At 44.2% G+C, this 25,141-nt stretch overlaps 1 protein-coding gene across 4 annotated transcripts in view; it reads right to left on the bottom strand.

Moving 5' to 3' along the window:
• CDHR3 (cadherin related family member 3) overlaps nt 1-25,141 on the bottom strand; it is a 102,626-nt gene that overhangs the window by 66,268 nt on the left and 11,217 nt on the right. For 3 of the 4 annotated variants that reach the window (XM_033957596.1, XM_033957599.1, XM_033957595.1), the window contains 5 exons: nt 24,394-24,506; nt 11,750-11,847; nt 11,550-11,654; nt 7,691-7,842; nt 2,663-2,852 (listed from right to left, as the gene is read on the bottom strand). In XM_033957596.1, coding sequence (XP_033813487.1) covers nt 2,663-2,852; nt 7,691-7,842; nt 11,550-11,654; nt 11,750-11,847; nt 24,394-24,506 — 658 coding nt within the window. The remainder of the gene's footprint in view (nt 1-2,662; nt 2,853-7,690; nt 7,843-11,549; nt 11,655-11,749; nt 11,848-24,393; nt 24,507-25,141) is intronic. The other variant, XM_033957598.1, reaches the window with a different exon arrangement.

Raw genomic sequence — 25,141 nt, 5'->3', positions numbered from 1 at the left:
TTAATTTTATCCATTCGATCAGTTGGCTGGACAAATTTTAACCGTCTGCGAAACTTCTTCCGGGCAAACGCACAGTGAAAGGCAAATTGGTTCATAGTCATAATTGCGCCGCACAAACGCGCGGCGACAAATTGGAGCAGACAATTGAGCGCAAGACTTCAGCGCGCCACACAAAAGCCTTATTTTAAAGGGCTCTGACGGGGATTGTGGGGGGGAACCCCCCACTTTACTGAATACTGTTCGTGCTGCCATGTTGTAGGGAAAAAGTTAAGTTTCCTCTATAATGGGGGGTTACAACCCCCCAAAACCATCCCCAACGACAGCGTGGTTTACATCCAGGTACTCAGGCATTTTCCCCTTTCTGTCCTGGTGAGCTCACACTCTGTCTAATGTACCTGGGCAATGGGGGATTAAGTGACTTGCCCAGGGTCACAAGGAGCAGCATAGGATTTGAACCTATAACCTCAGGGTTCTGAGGCTGTAGCTCTAACTACTGCGCTACTGTCTGTGTTCCAGAAGCTGTCAGACAGCCAGTGTCACGGTTGAGGGTTCACCAACCACTACGGGGATAAAAGAGGTGTCCTCTCCTAATCCCTCCAGTTGAGCACTACTCAATATGAGCACTTTTCTGATGTCTAGATGTCCCAGGTAGCAGGTGAAAATCCTGACAGAGACATCCATTCTCCTTCTGAAATAGGGTATAAATATTCATGTCTTGAGCCTGCTCTAGTCCTGCCTATAACATTCTCCCCTTGCATAAGGATGTTCTTGAGTTTCCAGCTTTGTAAAATTAAGGTTTGGATGCCTGCCCAATATGGACACCTAATGCCAGTTTATGGATGTCTTAAAACATGAATAACACCTTCTAAAATAAGCAGCATCAGGAAACAGGTGACCTTTGGTATCAGATTTTGTCACCACTGGTGTTCTGAAGAAGAACGTGAGTAGGGCCAAGATCGAGGCTTTACAAAAAAAAAAATAAAGCTCTTGAAAAACTCATTTTCTATGGTGGAATTAATTTAACGTTTGTACTAAAATTAAGATTTGTGCAAAAATCCAAATCTCTACACCAGAGCTACTAAATTCTGGTCCTTCAGTTCCATAGACAGGCCAGGTAATCAGGCTATCACAATGAATATGCATAAAAGAGATTTGCATGCACTCACTCCTTGGTATGCATATCTCTCTCATGAATATTCATTGTGGATATCCTAAAAACCTGGCCTGCCTGTGGACCTCAAGGACCGGAATTGAGTAGCCCTGGCCTAAACCATGCTGCAGTAAAACAGATGGTGCAAAAGAAAATCCACAAAAAATGCTGCAAATCATTTTGAAACGACGCCAGAATTCCTTAAAGCGCTAATTTGGTCTAAGTCAATCATTTAGTATAGAAAATTGCACAGGTAAGAAGAAGCAAAAAAAAAAACCCAAAAGAAGGTACCAAGCCTCGGGGAAAACAGACAGCAAAAACGAAGAGGCACAGGAGATGTCAAAGCCAGCCTTCAGTTACGTATACAGTAAATCCGCACGACTTTGCGGTTCGCGAATCAATGACTCAGTAATTCACAGTATTTTCTTACCACCTCTTCCTGGTACCAAAGTCAGGCTACACCAATCAGGAGCTTCTTTGACACGCTATCTGGTATGTTAAAGCAGCTCCTGATTGGTATAGCCTGACTTTAGTACCAGGAAGAGTCGGTCAGAAAATACTGAGAATGATTTTCGGCGCCCCAGGTGCCCTCTCCTGTCTTTGATTAGCTCTTAATGATTTAAATTTGTATGAAATATTATTGTGATTCTTATTGTATTGAATGTATTTTTATATTATCCTATTGTACTGATTATTTGATTCTTTCAAAAAAAATTGTTATACATACAATAAGAATCACAATAATAATATTTCATACAAATTTATATCATTCCTTCAAATTAAATTTCCACATGAACTAATCCAATCTTATCCACACCCCCCTTAATTCCATCCCCTACCTCCCTACCTTTCCCCCCAAATGAAATCCCTCACCCCGGATGAAAGTTGACAAAAATAAAGAAAAAAAAATATAACTGGAATGTAATTAGAAAACCTAATTTTCATGATAAATCATTGAGAACCAATCTTCTTATTCTTGGTGAACGATTATGAATATAAGGATCCCAAACCTCCATAAAAAGACGAGTTTTTCTAGGCGAACGTCGAACTTCCCACTTTAGTTTATATGTGCAACCTTTATTTGTTGATTTTATCCCTCTCACACTCATTCATTCACATGTCACATTTATCCCATCTTGTTCCTTATGTATTTTTTCCATATACATTTTTATATTTAAAGTTTTAGTTTATTTTTATATTCTCTTAATGTTATGTCATTTTATTACAATTTCAGTTTCTGGTTGTCCCCTGAAAAAGGTGACGTAGTCGCCGTTACGTGGATCCTAGTCGGGACCACATCTATATTGTATGTCAAGGACTTGTTTTTGAACTTATGATAAACCATCAATAAAGAATACATAAGTGAAGGTTGGCTTTGACATCTGTGAATCTTCTTTTTTGCTATAGGTAAGAGGAAGGGCATATAACACTTTTGCCTAAGCCTTAAATCCCTCTTCTTGCATTTTAACACATATCAATGTGGTTTAATATAGTCAAAGTGATTAAACATACCTCAAGGCATACGCCTTACAAACTGGTGGGTTATCATTGATATCGTCAATAATGATTTTTAGTTCAAATCTTTCAGACGGATCAAAGTTGATACCATCTTGTACAACAATTTCCAATGTTACTTCAGGGTGTTGTCTGAATGGTTCATTTTCCCGATCGATTATCCTTAGAACCTGAACGACACCTGTGACTAATAGGAAAATAAAGAATAATATTATCTTAGAACATGAGGAATCAACTGGCTACAGGACCTTCAGTGCTTGCTATTGATTATGTAGAGCCATTGGGCTTTTGCTAGAGGGAAGGATAGAGAATGACACGGTGACAAAATTCATCACCGTTCCTGTCCCCGCGGATAACCACGGGAAATAATCCCATGTCATTTTCTAGTGTCTATTTCAACCTCAGTCCTTCTACACCAGCATTCTTCAAAGCAAAGCTTGTGGGTCAGTGGTTGTGGCCATTCATACTCTGATTCTTATCTTAGCCAAGGATAATGAAGCCATTGTGACATCACTGATGTGATTGGCTCTTAGGCACTGGTGGAATGAGGCATTATGACATCACAATATCTGCTCTGGATACCAGAGACTGTCATTCTGTAGTGTCTATCTCAACTTCAATCCTTCTACACCAGCATTCTTCAAAGCAAAGCTTGCGGGTCAGTGGTTGTGGCCATTCATACTCTGATTCTTCCCTCTCTCCTTAAAGAATGACATGAAGATGGTTTCCCGCGGTTATCCGCAGGGACGGGAACGGTGATGAATTTTGTCACCGTGTCATTCTCTAGAAGGTCACTCTGCACCTTTGTATAAAATGGAGAACTTTTGGTAAGGAGAGCTTTCTTGAGGTGTGATGCAATGCTGATTGAAGTAGCAGCCTGTCCCCCGTGGTGAGGGTGAGGGAACAATGGTCAGACTGGAGACTGAAAAGTCAGGAGGGGAGTCAGATCTGGAGAGCAGAAAGGGCTAGATTCACAAAGGGCATGGATCGGATCCGATCCGTGAGGGATCCGATCTGATCTGTGTCCGGGGGGGCTGATTCATGTATCGCTCTCATGCAAATGAGGGTGATCGGAATCACACCCCCATCCGACTGTCAGGATCGCTCTCTAGCGAGCCCAACGCACACGCAGACCATCTGTAGATGGTCTGCACATGCTTAAGAGCAGCGACCTTTTTTTTAAAATTTTTACTCTTCGCGAGCCAATGGTTTTAACCCGCTTTAAACCCACGGGTTACAACCACGGGCTCGTAGTGCGGGGAAGGGAAGGAGAGTCGGGGCGGCAGGAGAGATTCGGGGCAGGCAGGAGAGCAGATTCGAGGGCAGAGAGTCAGGAGCAGGAGAGCAGATTCGGGGCAGAGCAGGGCGGCAGGAGAAAATTGCGGCAGAGAGTCAGGGCAGAGAGAGCAGGAGAATCAGCAGAGAGCTGGAAAGACAGCAGGCAGAGCAGGAGATGGCAGTCTAAAAGCTGTGAATGACTGGTCCCCAGCAGTCGTTTGTTTGTAATCGGCCAACCGAGTCGGTGTTGCAGGGTTTTTGTTTGTGAATTGCTGCCTGCCATCATTTCAATGCCGTTCCCCCTCATTTGCATGCACCGATCGGAGGATGATCGGGACAGAGGTTAGTGAATCGGGTCGGAGGGAAATCGGGTCGCAAAGGGGTCGCAAACCAATCGGTACACGATCGGTTTGCTTAGTGAATCTAGCCCTTAGTGGAGGCAGCAAAGACGCTGCAGCTCCAGGGAGCAATAGACGCATCTATACACTTCTCCCTCCGATTCCGCGATTTCAGAATCCGCGGATTCGGTTATTCATGATTTTTTTTTAACAAAAAAACCTATTTCCATTTTTTGTCTATTTTTAAGCCGTCCAAGCCTCCCCGGAACCTTACCTGGTGGTCTAGCGGTGAAGCGGGGCAGGAGCGATCTTCCTATGCTCCTGCCCCGTGCAGAGCCATCATCAGAATGGCTGCCGCGAGTTCCCATTGTCTCGAGACATTGCTTTGGGATGTAAGTGAAAACCCGGGACTGGCCAAAATGTCACCAGCTCGTAACTGGGTAACTTGGCATCTCTGATGCATACCCTAGAGCAGTGTTTCTTAACTTCTTCAAGCCAAGTAATCTCTAACCCCCCTCTTTTCCAAAGGTGTGCCAAGCTTTTAATCGCGTGCTAAAAATTAGCGCGTGCTAAACGTGCTATACGCTATCGTGTGCATGTTATCCTATGGACGCGTTGGCGGTTAGCGCATGTGTTGATTTAGCGCGTGCTAAATCTGCGCTAAAAGGCTTAGCGCGCCTTTGTAGAAGAGGGCCTAAGGGGCAGAGCTTGGGCGTGTCTGGGGTGAAGCTTGGGTGGCCCTCTTTTACAAAGGCGCGCTGAGCATTTTAGCGTGGATTTAGTGCTCACTAAATCAACGCATGCGCTAACCGCTAACGTGTCCATAGGATAACATGCACGCATTAGCATTTAGCGCGTGTTTAGCGCGTGCAAAAAAGCTTAGCGCACCCTTGTAAAAGAGGGAGTAAGTCTAACAAATATCAACCAAGGACCCCCACCCAAGCTCTGACCCACCAATGCTCCACCCAAGCTCCACCCCAGATACGCCCAAGCTCCACCCCTGACCCCCACCCCCATAATAATAGTATTAATTGTACGGCAATTTCTTCCGTTCATTTTTCATATATATACACAATATAATCTCATTAACAATACATAATGGTAACCAGAAAATTAAAAAACACAGTTCGGGCAACACTAAGCTAACTCCAGTTATGAAGAGCCCTCCGTCTTCTGCTATCCTCCTGCTGCCTGTCAGGGAGTCTGGAGTCTATACAAGGCCTGGCACTGGCGCTAGCTTGACTGATGCAGAGCCTTTAAGTCTATCTGTTTGTGAGGCCCTGTTAGTACCGCCCCTCTGATGTAAACGTGTCTAAGTGGGTGGAGCTGCCAGGACTTTCCTGAGCGCTTGGACATGAAGGCTCTTAGGTGGAGGGGGTCATGCTGCTGGAGGAAGGGGGGATGGAGACCTGTGCCATGTACCTCCCACAAGCAGCTCACATACCCCTAGGACTGGTTTGAGAACCTGTGCTATAGAGCAGTGTTTCTCAACTCGGTTTTGGAGTACCCTCTTGCCAGTCAGGTTTTCAGGATGTCCACAATAAATATGCATGTAAGAAGTTTGCATATAATGGAGGCTGTGTATGCAAATCAAATATATGCATATTCATTGTGGCTATCCTGAAAACCTGATTAGCAAGTGGGTACTCCAGTCCAGGACTGTGTTGAGAAACACTGCCTCAGATACATCCAGCCAATCAGGTTTCAGGATATCTACAATGAATATACATGAGACAGCTCTGAATGCATTACCTCCATTGTGTGCAAATCTACTGTATCTCATATCTATTCACTGTGAAGATTCTGAAAACTGACTGGTTGGGGGTGTCCCGAGGACTGGATTGAGAACAATAATAAGACAGGGCTAATATGAAAAAAAAGAAAAATAGAAAACTCAAAGGAAAATGTCTAACTTCTCTGCATTTGGCACAAAGCCCATGGAAAACATTTTTGCTGTGGGTTTAGTTTAGTCCATTGTTTCAAAGTAAAAATACAAGCATGCCTTCATTTTGAAACTTGTTGCAGATAGTAATAAAAATAACTTTATTTTTCTATACCGCCAACACCCAGAAGAGTTCTGTTCTCTGCCCGACTCTCCTGCTCTTGCTCCAACTCCATGGTTTTAACCCGTGGGTCAAAGCGGGGCTGCACTATGGCGTGTCCTGTTAAGTTCATCCAAGTGCCAATAATAGAACCAGGTTTTAGATGTTTCTAAAAATGACTTAGGCCTTTTCAGTGCTGCTGTATGCCCAGAGCTAAAAGAGGCATTTTAGGAGGAGTGGTGAGGGTGGGATTTGGGTCGGCCGTGGGCCGAGTTAGACTTAGTCGTACTATAAGTATAACCAAAAGTTTAACGAGGCTGCCCAGATGGAACTTATACATAGCAACTTAGGCGATTGAAAACCAGGTCTAAGTGCTCAGAAGTTATCCAAAGTGACCAGATAACCACTGCAAACACAAAGTACAGTCCCCCACACACTCCCCCAGTGATCACTTATACCGCCCCCCCGCCATAAAAATTGTAATAAAAACTTTACATATCTGCCTCCAGACCATCAGCACCTGGCATAGGAAAGCCTTGTAGAGCAGCACAGAGGTGGCTTAAGTAGTCTGGGGCTATTGGGGTTGTAGACAGGTGGGTATAGTAAGTTTTGGGGGGCTCACCATGACCTATAAGGGAGTTGTGGTGAGATGTGTATATGGCACCCTTTTTGTGAAGTTCGCAGCTGTGCCCTGTAAGGTGCCCGTCTACTGTGTTGCCATGTCTGGGTGTCTAGTCCATCGCTTTACTGGTCCCTCCCACGTTGTTCTAGGCGTTTTTGACTTGGACAAATTTTTGGATGAGAATGGGGTATAAAGATAGACGATTTAGCGGTCTGGCCGATCAAAAGGCTGGACGTATACTTAGACGATTTTCAAAAAAGAAAATATTTTGGACGTATTTTTCGGGAATGGACTTTAGACACAGCCGACTTTGGGCGACTAGCGACTTAGGCCCAAAATGGACTTAGACGTTTCTTTTGATTATGCCCCTCCCTCCACTTGTTTGGGGCAGGGGTAACGAAAATCAAATATCTTCTAGGTAGTTGTTCTTAATCTGGCAGAATCTAACCATAATATCAATTTGCTCTCTGGATAGCAGTGCTGTTCACCGTTGAATCCAGATGTTCAGTTCTGAACACTATCCTGACTGTGGCACTGAATATTTGCACTTAATCCAACCACTGCAGCTGGCATTTAAAAAGTGCTGGCCGCCCTAACCGAGTGCCACAAACTCAATACCTTTTACAATAATTTGTCGTGTTAGATATTGCCTTGGTTTATAAGGCAAGGCTCCTCCTCAGTTTTAGACATATTTCAAGCAAGGGCATAAAACCACAAAATAATTGCAGTGATATATTTGCCTTACACTGATTGATTTCGAAGAACATAGTTGGCGTATTGAAACTGTATAACAGGGTGCTTTTAGTACCGTCATCATCTGGATCCACAGCAGTCACATTGGCAATGACGGTCCCTGGCCTTGTTTCCTCATCAATATGGAAAAGCAAGTATTTTGGTCTAGAAAATATAAATTCAAATGAGCAAAAGATACACGGAGCCTAGATTCCTTTCTTACAACACGAGGCCACCCTTGGGGCTCTTGCCATACTCATTCGGTATTTAATAGCACAATCCTTATCTTTTATTGCAGTGGTTCCCAACCCTGTCCTGGAGGACCACCAGGGCCAATCGGGTTTTCAGGCTAGCCCTAATGAATATGCATGGAGCAGATTTGCATGCCTGTCACGTCCATTATATGCAAATCGCTCTCATGCATATTCATTAGGGCTAGCCTGAAAACCCGATTGGCCTGGTGGTCCTCCAGGACAGGGTTGGGAACCACTGTTTTATTGTATGTTCAGAACAGACTGCACAGATGAACGGTAAAGTGTGTATATCTTTCAGCTTTGAAAAAAACACTAATGTTGTTCTAACGTAAACATCTTTTGTGACAGGGGCATTTCCAAAAAATAAAAATGTCCAAAAACTGTCACAAAGGCGGCCTAGACCAGTGGTTCCCAACCCTGTCCTGGAGGAACACCAGGCCAATTGGGTTTTCAGGCTAGCCCTAATGAATATGCATGAAGCAAATTTGCATGCCTATCACTTCCATCATATGCAAATCTCTCTCATGCATATTCATTAGGGCTAGCCTGAAAACCTGATTGGCCTGGTGTTCCTCCAGGACAGGGTTGGGAATCACTGGCCTAGACATCCAAGGAAATATAGAACATGTAACCCAGGGGTGGGCAACTCCGGTCCTCGAGGGCCTGAATCCAGAAGGGTTTTCAGGATTTCCCCAATGAATATGCATGAGATCTATGTGCATGCACTGCTTTCAATGCATATTCATTGGGGAAATCCTGAAAACCCGACTGGATTCCGGCCCTCGAGGATCAGAGTTGCCCTCCCCTGATCTAACCCCCATAATCAAGAATTTTTAAAAAAGACGTCCCTGTCCTCTGGAGCAGCCCTCCTCATCATTCTGGCTGTTTTTCTGCTACTCTTTGCTTCTCTACCTGAGCCCAGGCTCAAAGATGAAAGTGGATGGGAGGAAAAGCTGCACGCTTGAAGACATTTCTCAGTAGATGAAGGTAATATTTAGAAATAAAACAAAGGATGGGGAGGGGGTTCTCTCATTAGATAGGGGGGGCAGATAGGCTGAGGGGGGTGACGGTGGGGGGATAAAATAAAAAATGGCTTTTGTATTGGTGTGGGGGATGGGGGTTCTCTCATTAGGTTGGGGGCAGGTAGACGGGGGGGGGTGGACGGGATGTGGAGGATAAAATAAAAGATGGCTTTTGTATTGGTGTGGGGGATGGGGGTTCTCTCATTAGGTTGGGGGGGCAGGTAGACTGTGGGGAGGGGGTGGATAAAATCAAAAATGGTTTTTGTATTGGTGTGGGAACTGCGCAGATGTCTTGGACTGTCCTTATTGGGGGTGGGGGGCATATTCTGTTCCCTTTTCCTATTTTTCGGTTGTGGTTTCCTCCCCTCCAGAAAGAGTAGACTTGTATAATGATATGTTTTCTCTTGTTTATAGTGTTATACCTGTTGCTTGTTTCCTCACTGATAATGAAACTTAATAAAAATGTATTTAAAACCCCCCAAAACAAAATAAGGTAATACCTTGCTTATTGGACTAATTCAATGCATTTTATGGTAAACCCATCTTCTTCAGATCAGAAATAAGCAAGAAGACGATAAGTCTTATACTCTGGGTGTCAGAGAACTAGTGAAGAGCAGTGAAGAAAGATTTTTCTACCCAAGGTTTTGTTAACTTTTTGAGAGATGACACAGAATATAAGACTTATCGTTTTAACAGCTTTATCGTTTGGCTTCCTGAAGAAGGGTCAAAACGAGGGGAGCCAAAGACATACTAACATAAGATAAGTGCTTGTTACCTATTGTAAGATCCAATATAACTTTAGCATTATTGTATTTTTGGAAGAGATGTGATGATTGGGTGGTGAGGATTTTTTGAGGAATTTTATTCCCCTGGTTCCTCCATGTCTCTGAGCACAAATTCTTCCTATATGAAAAGTTTATTGCAAACAGTGAATTATATATTACATTTTTCTGGCAAGTGTGTTGTTTATTATTTTGAGTTTTTATTTTTCATGCTTCCCATTCCAGAAGCATTTAGCTTTTCCTCCTTTTTTGGGGTTTTATACTAAAAACCTCTAGCGCTGTTTAGTTAAAGCCAAGAAGCCCTTATTTTTTTAAAATTAGCTTAATCAGCGCTAATAATTGAAAGCACCATTATAAGCCAATTAAGAAATGATAAGTAATTTGCCAGCAGGCACCTACCACTTTGAGGAGCCTACACTGAAGAGCCTATCAGCAAGTAGGCGTGGATAGAGACAGATTTGGGATAGATTCAGGGCGGAATATAAGTGTGGATCGACTTAGGCATCTGTAGGTACCTACCTTAGGACCACTCATTTAGAACAAGTTTCAAGTTTATTTATGGCTTGATATCCCGACCATCACATGTATCTGGACGGTTTACAATATTAAAAATTAGAAAAATCTATTAAAATTTAAGATTTAATTGAAAAAATAAAATAAGAGGAGGGTAAAACTAAAACTATGACAAATTAAGACTTATTAGAGACGAAAGGTACTGGGGATAGGGAAGTTTTAATTACAATATGTAAATAAAAAGGAAGGATAGAGGGATAGGGAATAATGAGAGGAAGACAGGGATGGCGCTTCTTAGAAACTTTTTTTTTTTCCACTTATTGATAGGCATCTTTAAAAAGAAATGTTTTAAGATTCGTTTTAAATTTATTTAGGGAATTTTCATTGCGGAGATAAAGTGGCATTGAATTCCAGAGCGAGGGTGCGACTACAGAAAAAATGGAATTTCTAGTGTAGTATAGGTCCCTGATTGAGGGTACTGTCAACATCTACCACTGCCTAAGAAGCATGATTCTATAAGTGACGCCTAGTGGTTGAATGACAGCGGCACTGTCATTCCCAAGGTGGGGAGAACGAGAGGGCACTCTCTAAAGTTGAAAAGGGATAGATTCCATACGAATGTAAGGAAGTTCTTCTTCACCCAGAGAGTGGTGGAAAACTGGAACGCTCTTGGAGTCTGTCATAGGGGAAAACACCCTCCAGGGATTCAAGGCAGTTAGACAAGTTCCTGCTGAACCGGAACGTACGCAGGTAGCGCTAGTCTCAGTTAGGGCGCTGGTCTTTGACCTAAGGGCCGCCGCATGAGAGGACTGTTGGGCAAAATGGACCACTGGTCTGACCCAGCAGCGGCAATTCTTGTGTTCTTGGGAATGGCGCCTAGGAGTTAGACGCTGTTTATAGAATTGGGGCTCTCCTGTCTGGTTAAATCATTTAAATATTGAGCCCAACATTTTCTACTGTTAACCCTCCTTTTACAAAACCACGCAAGCGGCTTTTTGCGCCGTCTGGCGTGCTGAATGCTCTGCGCTGCTCCAACGGTCATAGAGTTTTAGCGCCAGCCGGTGCTAAAAACTGCTTGGATGGTTTTGTAAAGGGAGGGGGTTAGTTCTGTTTTGTCCTCCTGTACTGGGAGGGGTCTGCCATTTTTCAGGGTGCCCATGAGAGACATGACACCATGAAATGTGAAGCCAATTTTTAAAAATCAGTATTCACAAAACATACATTAGAAAATATTTCAGATGATTAATTAACCTGCACAAAACCTTCCAGTACAGGGTTGGGGGTTTATTTTTTCCACTTACCCTATAAATTTAGGAGGTTCATCATTGATGTTGACAATTTGGACTACCAGTGCTCCTTTCACTGACAATCCTTGAGGATCCTCCACTGTGACACTCAGGTAATAACTATTGAAGAAATTGGAACATGGGTGACTATGCTTGGTTCCTTTCACAGCTGCTGATTCTGAATTGATAAAAATGCTATAAAATTCAGTCCTTACGTATGTTCATCTTTCTCATAATCAAAAATCTTGGTAGAAGAAATGGATGCAGGTGGAGACACACTGAACAGAGCAGGTGAAGCAGAGTTTATAGTGTACTAAAATAAAAATATTTATGGTTAGTACATCTGGTTTCTTTTTGCTTCTATTAATGTTACTTGGAATTCAATGAATGATTTGGGATACATTTTCTAAAGCTTAGCCCCCCCCTCCCCAGTTACAAAGTTTCTTAGCATGGGCTGGCATGGTAAAGGCCCCGAAGCCCATAGGGATTTAAAGGGCTTTGGGGCTTTTGCCGAGTGGCACTTGCTAGCTCTGCTTTGTAAAAGGGCACATTAGTCAGGATTTATGCTCTACAGTAGAGAGCTGTAGGTAGGGCTACCAGATTTTACATCAGTAAAATCCGGACCCTTAGACCCGCCCAGTTCTACCCACCCCGCCCAGTTACGCCCAAGGTCCGCCCCCAGCCCCACCCCCACTGCCTGTTCATCAGGCAGAATGGCTTCCGCACATGCGTGAATGTGACGTGATGACATCACACACATGAAACATGATGTCACCATGTAGCATCCGTGCATGCAATTTCTTTGGCAGGTTTGAGAACCCTGAGGTACTACAGGACCTGGGGACCATGATCTCCAAATTGTGAATCCCATTCATAGGTTTATGAACTTGGGGATGCTGTGATGGGTTTTTAACTTCCTACTGATTTCCATTGATGTCAATAAGAACTTTGAACTTTACTTTCCTGGGTCTTCCCTCTGCCACATCCCACCTCCTCTGATGCAATTTCCTGTGAGTAGGACATTCTAGAAGGAAGACCCGGGACATGGGCAAAGACAGTCCATCTTCAATCAGTTCCTGGCAGCAACTCTCACACAGTTTTAGGACCAGAGGAAGAGAGAAAAGAGAAGGAGCAATGCCAGACCCATGGGGAAGGGGCTATGGACGGATGAGAAACAGACCGGGCTGAATGAATGGGGAGAGAAGGGGAGAGATGCTAGATCAGTGGAGGGAGAGAGAAATGCAGGGGAAATTAACATTTATGCATGCAAGTGCCCTAAGCATTATTCTATATTGCAGGGGTGGGCAACTACAGTCCTCACAATCCAGCTGATTTTTCAAGATTTCCACAATGAATATGGATGAGATCAATCTGCATACAATAGAAGCAGTATATGCAAATTGATCTCAAGCATGCTCATCGTGGAAATCACTCGCTGGAGGGAGGCATGTACTTGGGGCACAGAATGGAGGGAGAGAGGGACACGTTAGGACATGGGGGGAGGGGTGTTGTTTGGACTCGGGAGGGAGCACAAACTTTGGACAAAGGAGGGAAGGAAGGAGGGAGGGGGCATGAACTTGGGACACAGAATGGAGAGAGGGAGAGGAGCATGAGCCATAGGATGGAAGAATGGAGGGAGGGAAAGAAATGCTGAGGTGGGGGAGGGAATAGAAAGGGAGAATTTGGTGTCTGAGACTCTGAGTGAGAGGGAAAGAGAGATGGTGCACATGGGGAGATGAAGAATGAAGAGATGGACATGGCAATGGGAGAGGAGTGAGGTAGAGATGCATGGGGAAGAGAGAGACGAGAGGGAGTAATATTGGATGTGGTGAAGAGGGTACAGTGGGATGGGTGGAAAGGGATGCAAGAGGGTCCTCAAGGAGGTGGAGAAGGTGGGAAGAATACGAGGATCTAAGTTGCATACAAATTCAACAGAACCCGTTCTTAACCTGGGGACTGCCTGTAATTAAGTTGGGTGCTCTAGGCACCAACTTCAGGCTCCGTTTAAAGAATCTGGGCCATGGTGTGTGCATTAAAACCCGAATTACAGCTATAATTTTCCCAATACCAACAATATTTATGTACAGAATAGCATCCCATCAGATGCATATAAATGCAGCTCCAAGTGCCAGTCCTCGTGCAACTTTTCTTGGGCACGAAATATAGCACTGACCCATGTGAACATGCTTTGACGTGCTCTCTCATGACAGGGCACATTTTTTTGTGCGCACCATTATTTGGTTACTAACGTTTGGAATCGAAACCTTTTCTTTATGTTTGCATTAGGAAATATCAGAGATTATTGCACCGGCCTTAGTAAGAACCCTGCAACTTCAGTCTGTTTCCTGGATACAAAATGGCAAAGCAAACAAGGCTGGCAACCCAAGGGCGTAGCCAGGATCCGAGCCAGGGAGATGCAAACGATCTCAGACTGAGAGAAACCCCACTGGGATTCGACTCGAGCTTGAATACACGGGTGTAAACTAAGTAAGCAGACTTTTGTTCAAGGCTGAAGGTTGGAGGACATCACAAAATAGGCTATTGAAAAAAATGTTTTAAACTTAGGGCTCCTTTTACGAAGCTGCATTAGGGCATTAATGCGTGGAATAGCGCGCGCTACATTGCCGCTGGCATTAGTTCTAGCCACGTAGCGCGCAGTGTAGTGCACGGTAATATCCTGTGTGCGCTAAAAACGCTAGCACACCTTAGTAAAGGGAGCCCTCAGTCTTCGACATATACTAAAACAAATTTTCTTCTATCAGCCCTAAACTTTTTCAGAACTTCCTTTTCTATTTCTATCCTTCTTTCCAGAACCAACTTTCGATGCGCACTTCACATCCTTTCAAGCGAACCCCTGTCATTGTTGAGCGTAACCAAGTTTTCACTCTGCGCATGGTACTAAACGAGTACGCAACAGTACTCGTAGTACACGGTTGGGACACATGCATGTTTTGTTTGTGGGAAAAAAGGTCATCACTTCTTTCACCAATCCCTCTATTGTCAGCTCCTTCATATTGTCGTTCTTTGCTTTCTTCTCTCTCCAAAACTTGCACCAGAGTTCTACCTTACTATCAAACTTTTCCAAATTGTAAAAATCACAGAAACATTGTACTTTTTTTTTTGCTAAACTCTTCGATCGACATCTCCAACATAACAGCAGGGTGCACTAAAACTAAAGAAAATGTGAGTAAATTGTCTTTGGAAAATCTTTCCTCCAGGGAAGCTAGGGCTAGACGCGCTGAAGTCAGTCGGACAATACCAATTGGATCGCTGTTGGCTAGTTCTCTGGCCGTTTGTGGAACAGCAATCGATGTGCTACCAAGTTTGCTCTTCAATATATTTATCAATGACCTGGAAAAGGAGGCGAAGTGCGAGGTTATAAAATTTGCAGACGATACCAAACTGTGCGGCAGAGTTAGGTCCAGGGAAGAGTGTGAGGACCTGCAAAGGGACCTGGACAAGCTGGAAGACTGGGCAAACAAATGGCAAATGTGCTTTAACGTGGAAAAATGCAAGGTCATGCATATAGGGAAAAAGAACCCGTTATTCAACTACAAATTGGGGGGGGGGCATTGTTGGGAGATAGCAGACTAGAGAGAGACTTGGGTGTGCTGGTGGATGCATCACTGAAGCCATCTGCACAGTGCGCAGCAGCCTCAAAAAAAGCCAACAGGATGCTGGGCATCATAAAGAGGGGCATAACAACCAGGACGCGGGAAGTCATCATGCCATTGTATCGAGCGATGGTGCGTCCACATCTGGAATACTGCGTTCAGTATTGGTCGCCGCACCTCAAGAAAGACATGGCGGTACTTGAGAGAGTCCAAAGGAGAGCAACGAAACTGGTAAAAGGGCTGGAACACTGCCCATACGCTGAGAGGTTGGATAGGCTGGGGCTCTTCTCTCTGGAAAAAAGGAGGCTCAGGGGAGATATGATAGAGACCTTCAAGATCATGAGGGGCATAGAGAGGGTGGATAGGGACAGATTCTTCAGACTGAGGGGGACAACAGGTATGAGGGGGCATTCGGAGAAACTGAAGGGAGATAGGTTCAAAACAAATGCAAGGAAGTTTTTCTTCACCCAAAGGGTCGTGAACACTTGGAATGCGCTACCGGAGGAAGTGATCAGGCAGAGTACGGTACATGGATTCAAACAGGGATTGGATGGATTCCTGAGGGATAAAGGGATTGTGGGATACTGAGAGAGGTGCTGGGATGTAACACAAGTATAGAAAGCTAACCAGGTAATAAGTATAGAAAGCCAACCAGGTCGTGCATGGGCAAAACCAGAGGGTGAGGACTTTGATGGGAAGATAGGACTTTAATGAGAAACCAAGGTGGAAAGGGGCCCCTTCTGGTGATTCAGACAGGTCGTGACCTGTTTGGGCCGCCGCGGGAGCGGACTGCTGGGCAGGATGGACCTATGGTCTGACCCGGCGGAGGCACTGCTTATGTTCTTATGTTCTATGTAAATGATTTGCACGGAGATGCAAATCATTTGCATGCAAACCTGACCGATCAATCGCTCAGCGAGCGAGTGACACATGCGCAGAGCCCTAACAGCAGTGACAGGGGAAGCAGCCTCCTGTCACTGCTGTTAGGTCTTCCTTTTTTTTTTTAATGGCACAGATGTTACATAGGCACAATCTGCCCCATTAAAGAAAACGAAAAAAGCTCCCTGCGCTGATGGCCCTCCCCAATGATCCCTCCCCCCACAAACCCCCTTGGGAGGGGCCTTAGGCGTCTGAGCCAATCAGGGCATTAGGCTTCTCCCTCTGTATCCTATGTGATGCACAGAACGTAACACAGAAACCGACAGGCTTGGACCAGTCGTTTTTTTTTCTGATAGCTAAAACTCCTGGGTTTTTTTGTGTTTTTTTAAAAATTTGCATAGCAAAGCAATGTTAGTGCATCAATCGCTTGGCTACTTTGCATGGGGTTTTAGCTAATTTGCATGACTGGATCAGAAAATTGGCAATCGAGGGGAAAAACACGCCGTAAGATGTTTTGTGCATCCAGTCGGTAAAAGTGATCATCACTAAAGCTATGAAAACAGGTTTAGCAATGATCGCTGAATTGAGTGCATCTAGCTCAGGGGTAGGCAATTCCGGTCCTCGAGAGCCGGAGCCAGATCAGGTATTCAGGATCTCCACAATGAATATGTATGAGATGGATTTGCATGCACTGCCTCCTTGAGATGCAAATCTATCTCATGCATATTTATTGTGGCTATCCTGAAAACCTGACCTGGCTCCGGCTCTTGCGGACCGGAATTGCCTACCCATGATCTAGCCCCAAAATAGGGATTATTAGTGATATTTTCCAAAACTCGTCTGTCACTTTCTTCCTCCCCCACTTATGAGTCCAGCATACGTCTCCATCCCCTCCCCTCCCCTTCACCCTGTGGGTCCACCATCCATGTCCCCTTCTCTCCCCCTTCCCCAATTGCGGTTCGCCATCTGTCCCCTCCCCCTCCCATTTTCCTTCTATGAATCTGCCCTCTCTCATTCTCCAACTCCCCCCTCCCCCCCTACCGGTGACATTTCTCTGCTGTCCTGCTCCTGACCAGATAACCCCCACCCCCGTACAGGTCTGGCCTCCAATCAATCCCCATGTGGAACCGGTATTTCTTACCTGTGGGTCCTCCCACAGCAGCAGCTGCAACTGGCCAGCAGAGGAAATGCTGTAAACAGGCTGCCTGTAGCTAGCCCCGCCAGGGCTTTTCCTCTGCTACATCAGAAGTCGATTATGGGAGTGCAACTGCACCCCGCTAGCTACACCCATGCTGGCAACACTACCTTCAAAGTAAGCATAACTTCTACCAAATTGCAGTAGTTACAAAAGTTATCGTACATGAACATGCATCGGGATACTTTTATTAGCTACAAAGGCTTGAGTTTTGCAGAGAAGACATTGTGTTAGAAAATCTGTAGAGACGTCATTGGAAGAAAAGTAAATCTCAAGTTTGGCAAGCTGCTGCAGCTACCTTGTTCTTAAGAGTCATTATGATTCATTTCACTATTAAACCCACTAAAATGTTAAAGTGAGTATCTCTTGCAAATAGAAAATTGTTACTCTCAGCTCATTACAATGTGTTGAGAATCCTATTTGTTGAAGTGGACCCAGAAGTCTTAAATAGGCCTGGAAATCATTCTTTGGCACAAACAATCAGTTTCTTGACGTTTCTCCTTTTTCAAACCTTGTTTATGAAAACGGCACAGGATTACTTTACGTCTCCTCTCTCTCGTGGTTTGAGTCCACTGAAAACCCAAAGCTCGCTCTTTCGCAAAGCTGCCGCTTATGCGAAGTCATGCCAGACACTTTTTAAAAAATCTTCCTTCTTTACGCTAGTTTTCACAAAGCCGTGCTAGAGGTTTCTACTGTGAGCTGGCGAGGTAAATACTCTGACGCTCGTGGAATTCCTATGATCATCGGAGAATTTTTACCTCATGGATTTGTAAAAGGGGATCTTAAGCTAGGGTTACCCATAGGGCTCCAGAAAAAGGAGGACGGCTTGAGACATCCGGGTTTTACTTCTACCGAAAGCAATGGAAGTAAGGAGGACAGATAGAGACATCTGGGCTTTACTTCTATCGAACCAAATGGAAGTAAAACCCGGATGTCTCAATCTTTCCTCCTTTTTCTGGAAAGAAATAAAAATGGAATTGTCCAGATCAGAATGATGTGCACTGAAAAAGTGTCCTCCAACTCATCTGGTATTGTGAAGATCTTTATTCCTCCAATATCACAATAGTACATCCAACGACTCAATGACTCGACATGTACATGTTTCGGCCAACAGGCCTGCCTCAGGAGTCTTAAGAATCACGAATGATGATATTCGAAAGAAGCTGCCACTCACATCGATTTAACCAAAGTTCAAACAAAGGAACTCGTGTATTTCAGCTGTTACCAACTGGTGCCGTACAGCTCGATACTGATCTGGACAATTCCATTTTTATTTCTTTGTATTTGTGTTTGTGGTTTTGTTTTCTCCTGGTTTGTTCTTCCTCCTTTTTCTGGAGCCCTATGGTAACCCTACCTTACGCATTTGTGTTGCATTGTATAGTATTCAAAGCAAATCCTAGAAGAGATATTTAAGCTGTTTTAGAATAGTTGCACAGGGATGGAGTATTCAAAGAACCAGAATATCAGGTTCAAATCCCACAGCAGCAACTGTGTCCTTGGACAAGTCACTTAATTCTCTACTGCCTTGGGTCTAATGCTGGATGGATTCTGACAGCAATTCCAGTCTAGGCCATTCCTCCCATCTCTTGGGCAGCAGCAACATAATGGCGCTTTACATTGTGTAGGAGAAGGCATTGGCAAACAACTTCTATATCATGGCATGGGGGTTGGGTGGTCCTTCCATTGTATGGTCACCAGGAGTTGTTTTGATTTAAAGGCACATCTGGATTTCGAGAACAGATGCACAACATTCACATATGCAAATAATAGGGTATCATGTTTAACACCATTAATGAGTTAAAATAAATTAATGTTTGTGCACCCCCCCCCCTTCCACACACACACATGGGTCTAGCATCTGTCCTTACGTCTCTCTCTCCAAGGTCCTCCAAGTTTGCTCTCTTCATCAGCAAAGATTAACCAGGCTGCCTCCAACTGGGCCTGGTGTCCTACTCTCTATTATAGCTTTTCTGTTGCTAAATAGGCAGAAGGATTCATTAAGGAGGCCCTTAAGTTGGCCTAAAGCGGTTTTCTTAATTGCTGTCACTGGTAACAAAGATAGCAAGTTTGGAGGACCAGGGAGGGAGATGGAGGTAAGGAGAGATACTGGTAAGGAGAGATGGAGGAAAGGAGAGAGATAAGCAGGACTGGGGAGAGGCAGGAGGAAGAAAGAGTTGGAGAGACATTTGACCCATAGAAGGAAACAAGGAGTGAGAGGTGCCAGACTGTGGGAAGAGAAGGGAAAAGGGAGGAGGAGAGAGAAATGCTGGAAATGAGTGATGGAAGATGCTGTATATGAGCGATTGAAACGTCAGTTTTGTAACTGCATTAATAATCTACGTTTGATAAATTTTCCCAAGATCTCAACAATTCCCCCAAGGGATACGGTACAGCGTTACTTTATGGGAAATTTAAAAATACCGGAATATTCCCTACCTCCCTTGACAAGGGTTTATTATTTGCCTACTAAAGAAACGTGAAAACAAGAGGACGGAAACCTGCAGGAAGGTCGCTATTTTGGAACAATCTGATAGAGAAGTGGCGGTCCCAGCCACTCTCTTGTTGACTGTAGCTTTAAAAATAGGGCTAAAGACTTCCTGGGGCTTCACATTCAGATTTTTCCTGATGTCTCGAAAGAGATACAGAAGAGAAGACGAGAATTTCTAATGTTAAAACCTAGGGTGACTCAACTAGAGGGGGGGGGTTCTTTTTTCTTAGATACCCTTGCAAATGTGTTATTAGATATCGCTCCTTAAAATACGTCTTTGTAGATCCTTCTCACTTAACTAGTTTTATCTCCCTATAACGCCTAGAGATTGAAGGAACACCTGGACCTTTGTAATTACTTAGCTCTCCGACAGCAACAGTTAGATTTTTCTTTATTGCATGATTACGTTAATTTGTAATTACTCTAACTAAAGTCTTGGATCCAATTTTGTGGACTTGAGTGGATCAAGTTTAAAGTTCAAAATAACAATTTTGCTTTTCCATTTTCTATTATATAGGTTTGTTAATTTGAATGAATATTTTCTCTTGATCACAAAGTTACAGCAGAGGTGAAGGCTCTGCCACGCATAGAATTCCTATGAGCATCGAAGCATTTACTTTGCCGGCCTGCAGTAGAAACGTCTCCTGCGGCTTTGTAAAAGGCCGCAAGGGGACGATTTATGTGGTTAGTCTTTCCAGTTAAAAGTTTTAATTCCTTTGACCTTAGATTTCTTGCAGGCTAGAGTTTGTTCTCTTCAAAGTGAGTCTGTATGGGAATTGAAGTCTTATGAACCTTTCACAAAGGTGCACTAGCGTTTTTTAGCGCATGCACCAGATTAGCGCACGCTAGCTGAAAAATTACCGCCTGCTTAAAAGGAGGCAGTAGCGTCTAGTGTGTGCGGCATTTTAGCGTGAGCTAAGCGCACGCTAAAACCGCTAGTGCACCTTCGTAAAAGGAGCCCTTAGTGTTTTACCCCCTCTTTTACGCAACGGCGATAGCAGTTTCTAGCGCAGAGAGCCAATCTGAATGGCCCGCGCTGCTCCCGACGCTTATAGGAACTCAGTGAGCGTCGGGAGCAGCGTGGGTCATTCACTGCGGCTCCCCACGCTAGAAACTTCTATCGCGGTTTCATAAAAGGAGGCCTTACCCCCCCCCCCTTCTACGAAATTGCGATAGCAGTTTTAAGAACGGTGAGCCGCGCCGAATGGCCCGTGTGGCTCCTGACTCTCATATAGTTCCTATGAGCGTCGGAAGCAGCGCGGGCCACTCGGTGTGGCTCACCGCGCTACAAACTGCTATCACAATTTCGTAGAAGAGGGGTTTAGTGTTTTGACTTTTTTTTTTTTTTTGCACGGCGCAATCCCCTGAGTTTTTATTGTACCTGCTTGTATGGACTTTATGCCCTTGAGCAGATAAGAAAATGAAATAAAACTGGAAACTGAACTTGATGCACCTTATGTGACCTCTTCTAAGTTGGCTGCCTTAAAAGTTAAGTGCTAATATATATATTTAATATTTTTGAACTGTGGAGCAGCGTTTAAAATGTGCTGAGTGGCTTGAATTTGAAATGGAGTTTTTCTGACCTGAAATGCTGAATTTTTTATTTTTTTTTTGAGAGCTTAATGTCCCTAATGCATTGTATGATTTACTAAGGTCTTTTTCTACCCAAACAACGCTTTGCTTAGGACATCTGACTATTAAATTTCTTTATTACAGATTGGGTTATAGTATTGGTTATTGCTTTATCTCATCTGTTCCCTTTTTTTTTTTTTATTTGTTTATACCATCCTTTTCGATGTGCTTCCTTGGATAGCTGTCTGAGCTGTTGGAAAGGTTGCATCAGCCCCAAACACAGCATTATGCGTAACTTTGAACTTGATATCTGTTCTGGTTGCGTGCCAAGAGCCATATCTACTCAGATGCACACTGGCATTGCAGAACACAGTTTCAAGAGAATGGGCAGAGCAGGTTTTAGTCATATACTTTAGCACTGAGGAAACTGGGCCCCAAATATGCAAAGTGGGTGATGAGGGAATACATTCCAGCATGAACTATCTGGTTAGCTGAGAAGGGGAATGAGATTCTACGCTTACTGAAGGTTGCTCATCTTGACGGCACATGATCTCACGCTTTTTTTGGAGTCATAGACAATGGCGCGAAAGACAAAGGCGCACCCAGACAATTGAGCGCAGCGCGGAGGCGCGCGCCGCTCAAAATTACTGTTTTTAGGGCTCCGACGGCGGGGTTTTGTTGGGGAACCCTCCCCACTTTACTTAATAGACATCGCACCGGCGTTATGGGGGGGTTTGGGGGTTTGTAACCCTCCACATTTTACTGTAAACTTAACTTTTTCCCTAAAAACAGGGAAAAAGTTAAGTTTTCAGTAAAATGTGGGGGGTTAGAACCCCCCACACCCCCCACAACGCCCCCCACAACGTGGCACGATGTCTATTAAGTAAAGTGGAGGGGTTCCCCCCCCCACGCCCCCCTGTCGGAGCCCTAAAAACAGTAATTTTGAGCGGCGTGCGCCTCCGCGCTGCGCTCAATTGTCTGGGCGAGCCTTTGTCCCGGCGCGCTTTTGACCTGACACCTTTTTTTGTTGATGTTGGTGCTGTTAGATCAATGTCTTGGAGAGAATATTTTGGATTTTAGAAGGAAGTTGGATATGCATGATCAACAGGTTTCATTTGGGGTTCTTCTTTATTTCATGCATATTTTGTGTGCTTCATTTCTGTTCTTCAATTAATATTTCTCGATCTGCTGAGGACTCAGAATCTGCAGCTCAGACTTGCTTTAAAATAAAATATAGGCCCTCTTTTACCAAGGTGCGCCAACCGATTAGCGCACGCTAAACGCTACCGCGTGCATGTTAGTCTATGGACGCATTAGCATTTAGCGCATACTAATTCAATTATCGCGCGCTAATTGATTAGTGCACCTTAGTAAAAGAGGGGGATAGTTTTACATGTATAGAAATAGCATTTATAGGTGCTTACTCATAGAAATTTAGGGGCTCTTTTACCAAACTGCCCCCCCCCCTTTTACAAAACCGTAGCGCGGTTTTTAGCACCGGCCGCGGCAGGAACAACTCCAATGCTCTTAGAATTCTTATGAGCGTAGGAGCTGTTACCGCCGCGGCAGGAGCTTAAAACCGCGCTACGGTTTTGTAAAAAGAGGTGTGCGAAGAAAAGTGACCTTAGTGTATCCTTATGTAGGTCATTCAAGTGCACTAAGGCCATGTTTAATACCGGGGTAAAATGCCCAATTTTTCTCTTTTCTCTATTAATGGCCATGTGCTAGTTTTTCCATTAGTGCATGGCCATTAGTGAGTGAGCTCCTACCGCCACCCGTTATGTAACTGATTAGCACTGAACATGTCCACTCTCCATCCCCGAATTGCCTCCAGGGCTAAAAACTACATTTTATTTTTTAGAATGTAGTTGCACATGCTCATCCCCCAAAAACCATGGGGCGTCTCAGCCCATCCCTTAGTAAGCCTTATTTTGCTGTAGTAAGGGTACACGTATTAGTGCAGTATATTATGAAAACTGTTCTTCTGAGAGCAATGGGGTTAGGTTTGGGAAGAAAAGCGTGCATGGGTTTTTCATTTTGAAACCCTTGCTTCCGCCTTCAAGTGTGCGCTTTGCTGGCACTCAAACGATACAAAGTACGCGGTGCTTTTGTTTGGAAATGATTTTTGTTGAGCTATTCCGAGCCATCTTCGAAACAAAACAAGAACATGAAAACAAGTACCCACAATCCTCCACAGATCTGAATTTTTAGAGGAACTCACCTTTAATAATGATGTTGCTCTCCCAAGGGTGAAGTGTATTAATGGGACACAAGCCCCAGGGACTGCTTAAAATTTGCTCTCTACTCTGACTCCTGTTGTCTATTCCAGTGGTTCCCAACCCTGTCCTGGAGGAACACCAGGCCAATCGGGTTTTCAGGCTAGCCCTAATGAATATGCATGAAGCAAATTTGCATGCCTATCACTTCCATCATATGCAAATCTCTCTCATGCATATTCATTAGGGCTAGCCTGAAAACCCGATTGGCCTGGTGTTCCTCCAGGACAGGGTTGGGAATCACTGGTCTATTCTCTACCGAGTCACACGTCAGCCCCAGTTGCAGGATTATGCACAAGTTTGAATTAGGTGGCAGTTCTGGTTGCATGCCAAAACAGATATTGGCTCAGATACATATTGCTTTTCCATAATGCAATTAGAAAGAGAATGATATGACTAGACTGCTGTGCCTGCAGGACAGCCTTAAGCCTCCCACTCCAACTGTTCACACACAATGTTCTGCTGTAATGCATGCTCCACTAAATTCTTTGCATGAAAACAAATGTAATTGATTGTGTTACCAGTATGTAACTGACTGGCTGTTTTAGTGGCGGCCAATAAAAAAAAAAAAATCTTGCATAAGAGGAAGGAACCATCTGCCAAAAACATAATCAACAATGCGATTAATCTGAAAAATCTTTCTATATAATAGTAGGGGCCGGTTTTCTGTTGCTGGAGGGCAAGTATGCATACACCACTAGGTGGCACTGCTTTTGGGGGGAGCATGGGTAGAATTACAGGATGCAGTCGATCCAGAGAGTGGCTGCTAAGGTGGTCTTCCTGATAAAGCAGGACTGCGGACTTTTGATGTATTCCTTTAATTATTCAGACTTACCTTGAGGTTATCATGTGGATCTTCCCTATCACATATCCGATCTTCTGGGTCACATGCCTGAATCTTGTAAATAACTCCAGCTGCTGCTCTCTCTCTAATATATATCGATACAGCTGCAAACAGTCAAGGATAGAAACTTTTAAATACCGTATTACCTAATGATTAGGAAAGTAACTTCCAAAAGCATTTCCACTTTAGCTGCCTGTTACAACACTGCCTGCAATCTTAAATGCATGCAATATTCCAAAGGAAGGGTAGCAGCAGGAGTTATTACAAATGCTTTAGAAAGTTTGTGTGCATGCATGTAGTTTATCATAGAAAAAGCATGCTCTTGCATAGATTGCCTAGAGCAGGAGTAGACAATGCCGGTCCTCAAGAGCCGCAGGCAGGTCAGATTTTCAGATATCCACAATAAATATGAGATAGATTTGCATTGCAAGGAGGCAGTGCATGCAAATCCATTTCATACATGTTCATTGTGGATATCCTGAAAACCGGACCTGCCTGTGGCTCTCGAGGACCAGAATGGCCTAGAGCAGTGGTTCCCAAGCCTGTCCTAGAGGACCACCAGGCCAATTGGGTTTTCAGGCTAGCCCTAATGAATACGCATGAGAGAGATTTGCATATAATGGACTTGACAGGCATGCAAATCTGCTCTATGCATATTCATTAGGGCTACCCTGAAAACCTGATTGGCCTGGTGGTTCTCCAGGACAGGGTTGGGAACCACTGGCCTAGAGCATAGAAC

The sequence above is a fragment of the Geotrypetes seraphini genome, chromosome 9 (genome assembly GCF_902459505.1).
Source record: "Geotrypetes seraphini chromosome 9, aGeoSer1.1, whole genome shotgun sequence".
Lineage (NCBI taxonomy): Eukaryota > Metazoa > Chordata > Amphibia > Gymnophiona > Dermophiidae > Geotrypetes > Geotrypetes seraphini.
Note: the sequence above shows the minus strand (reverse complement) of the source record. Positions and strands in the feature narration are given on the sequence as shown.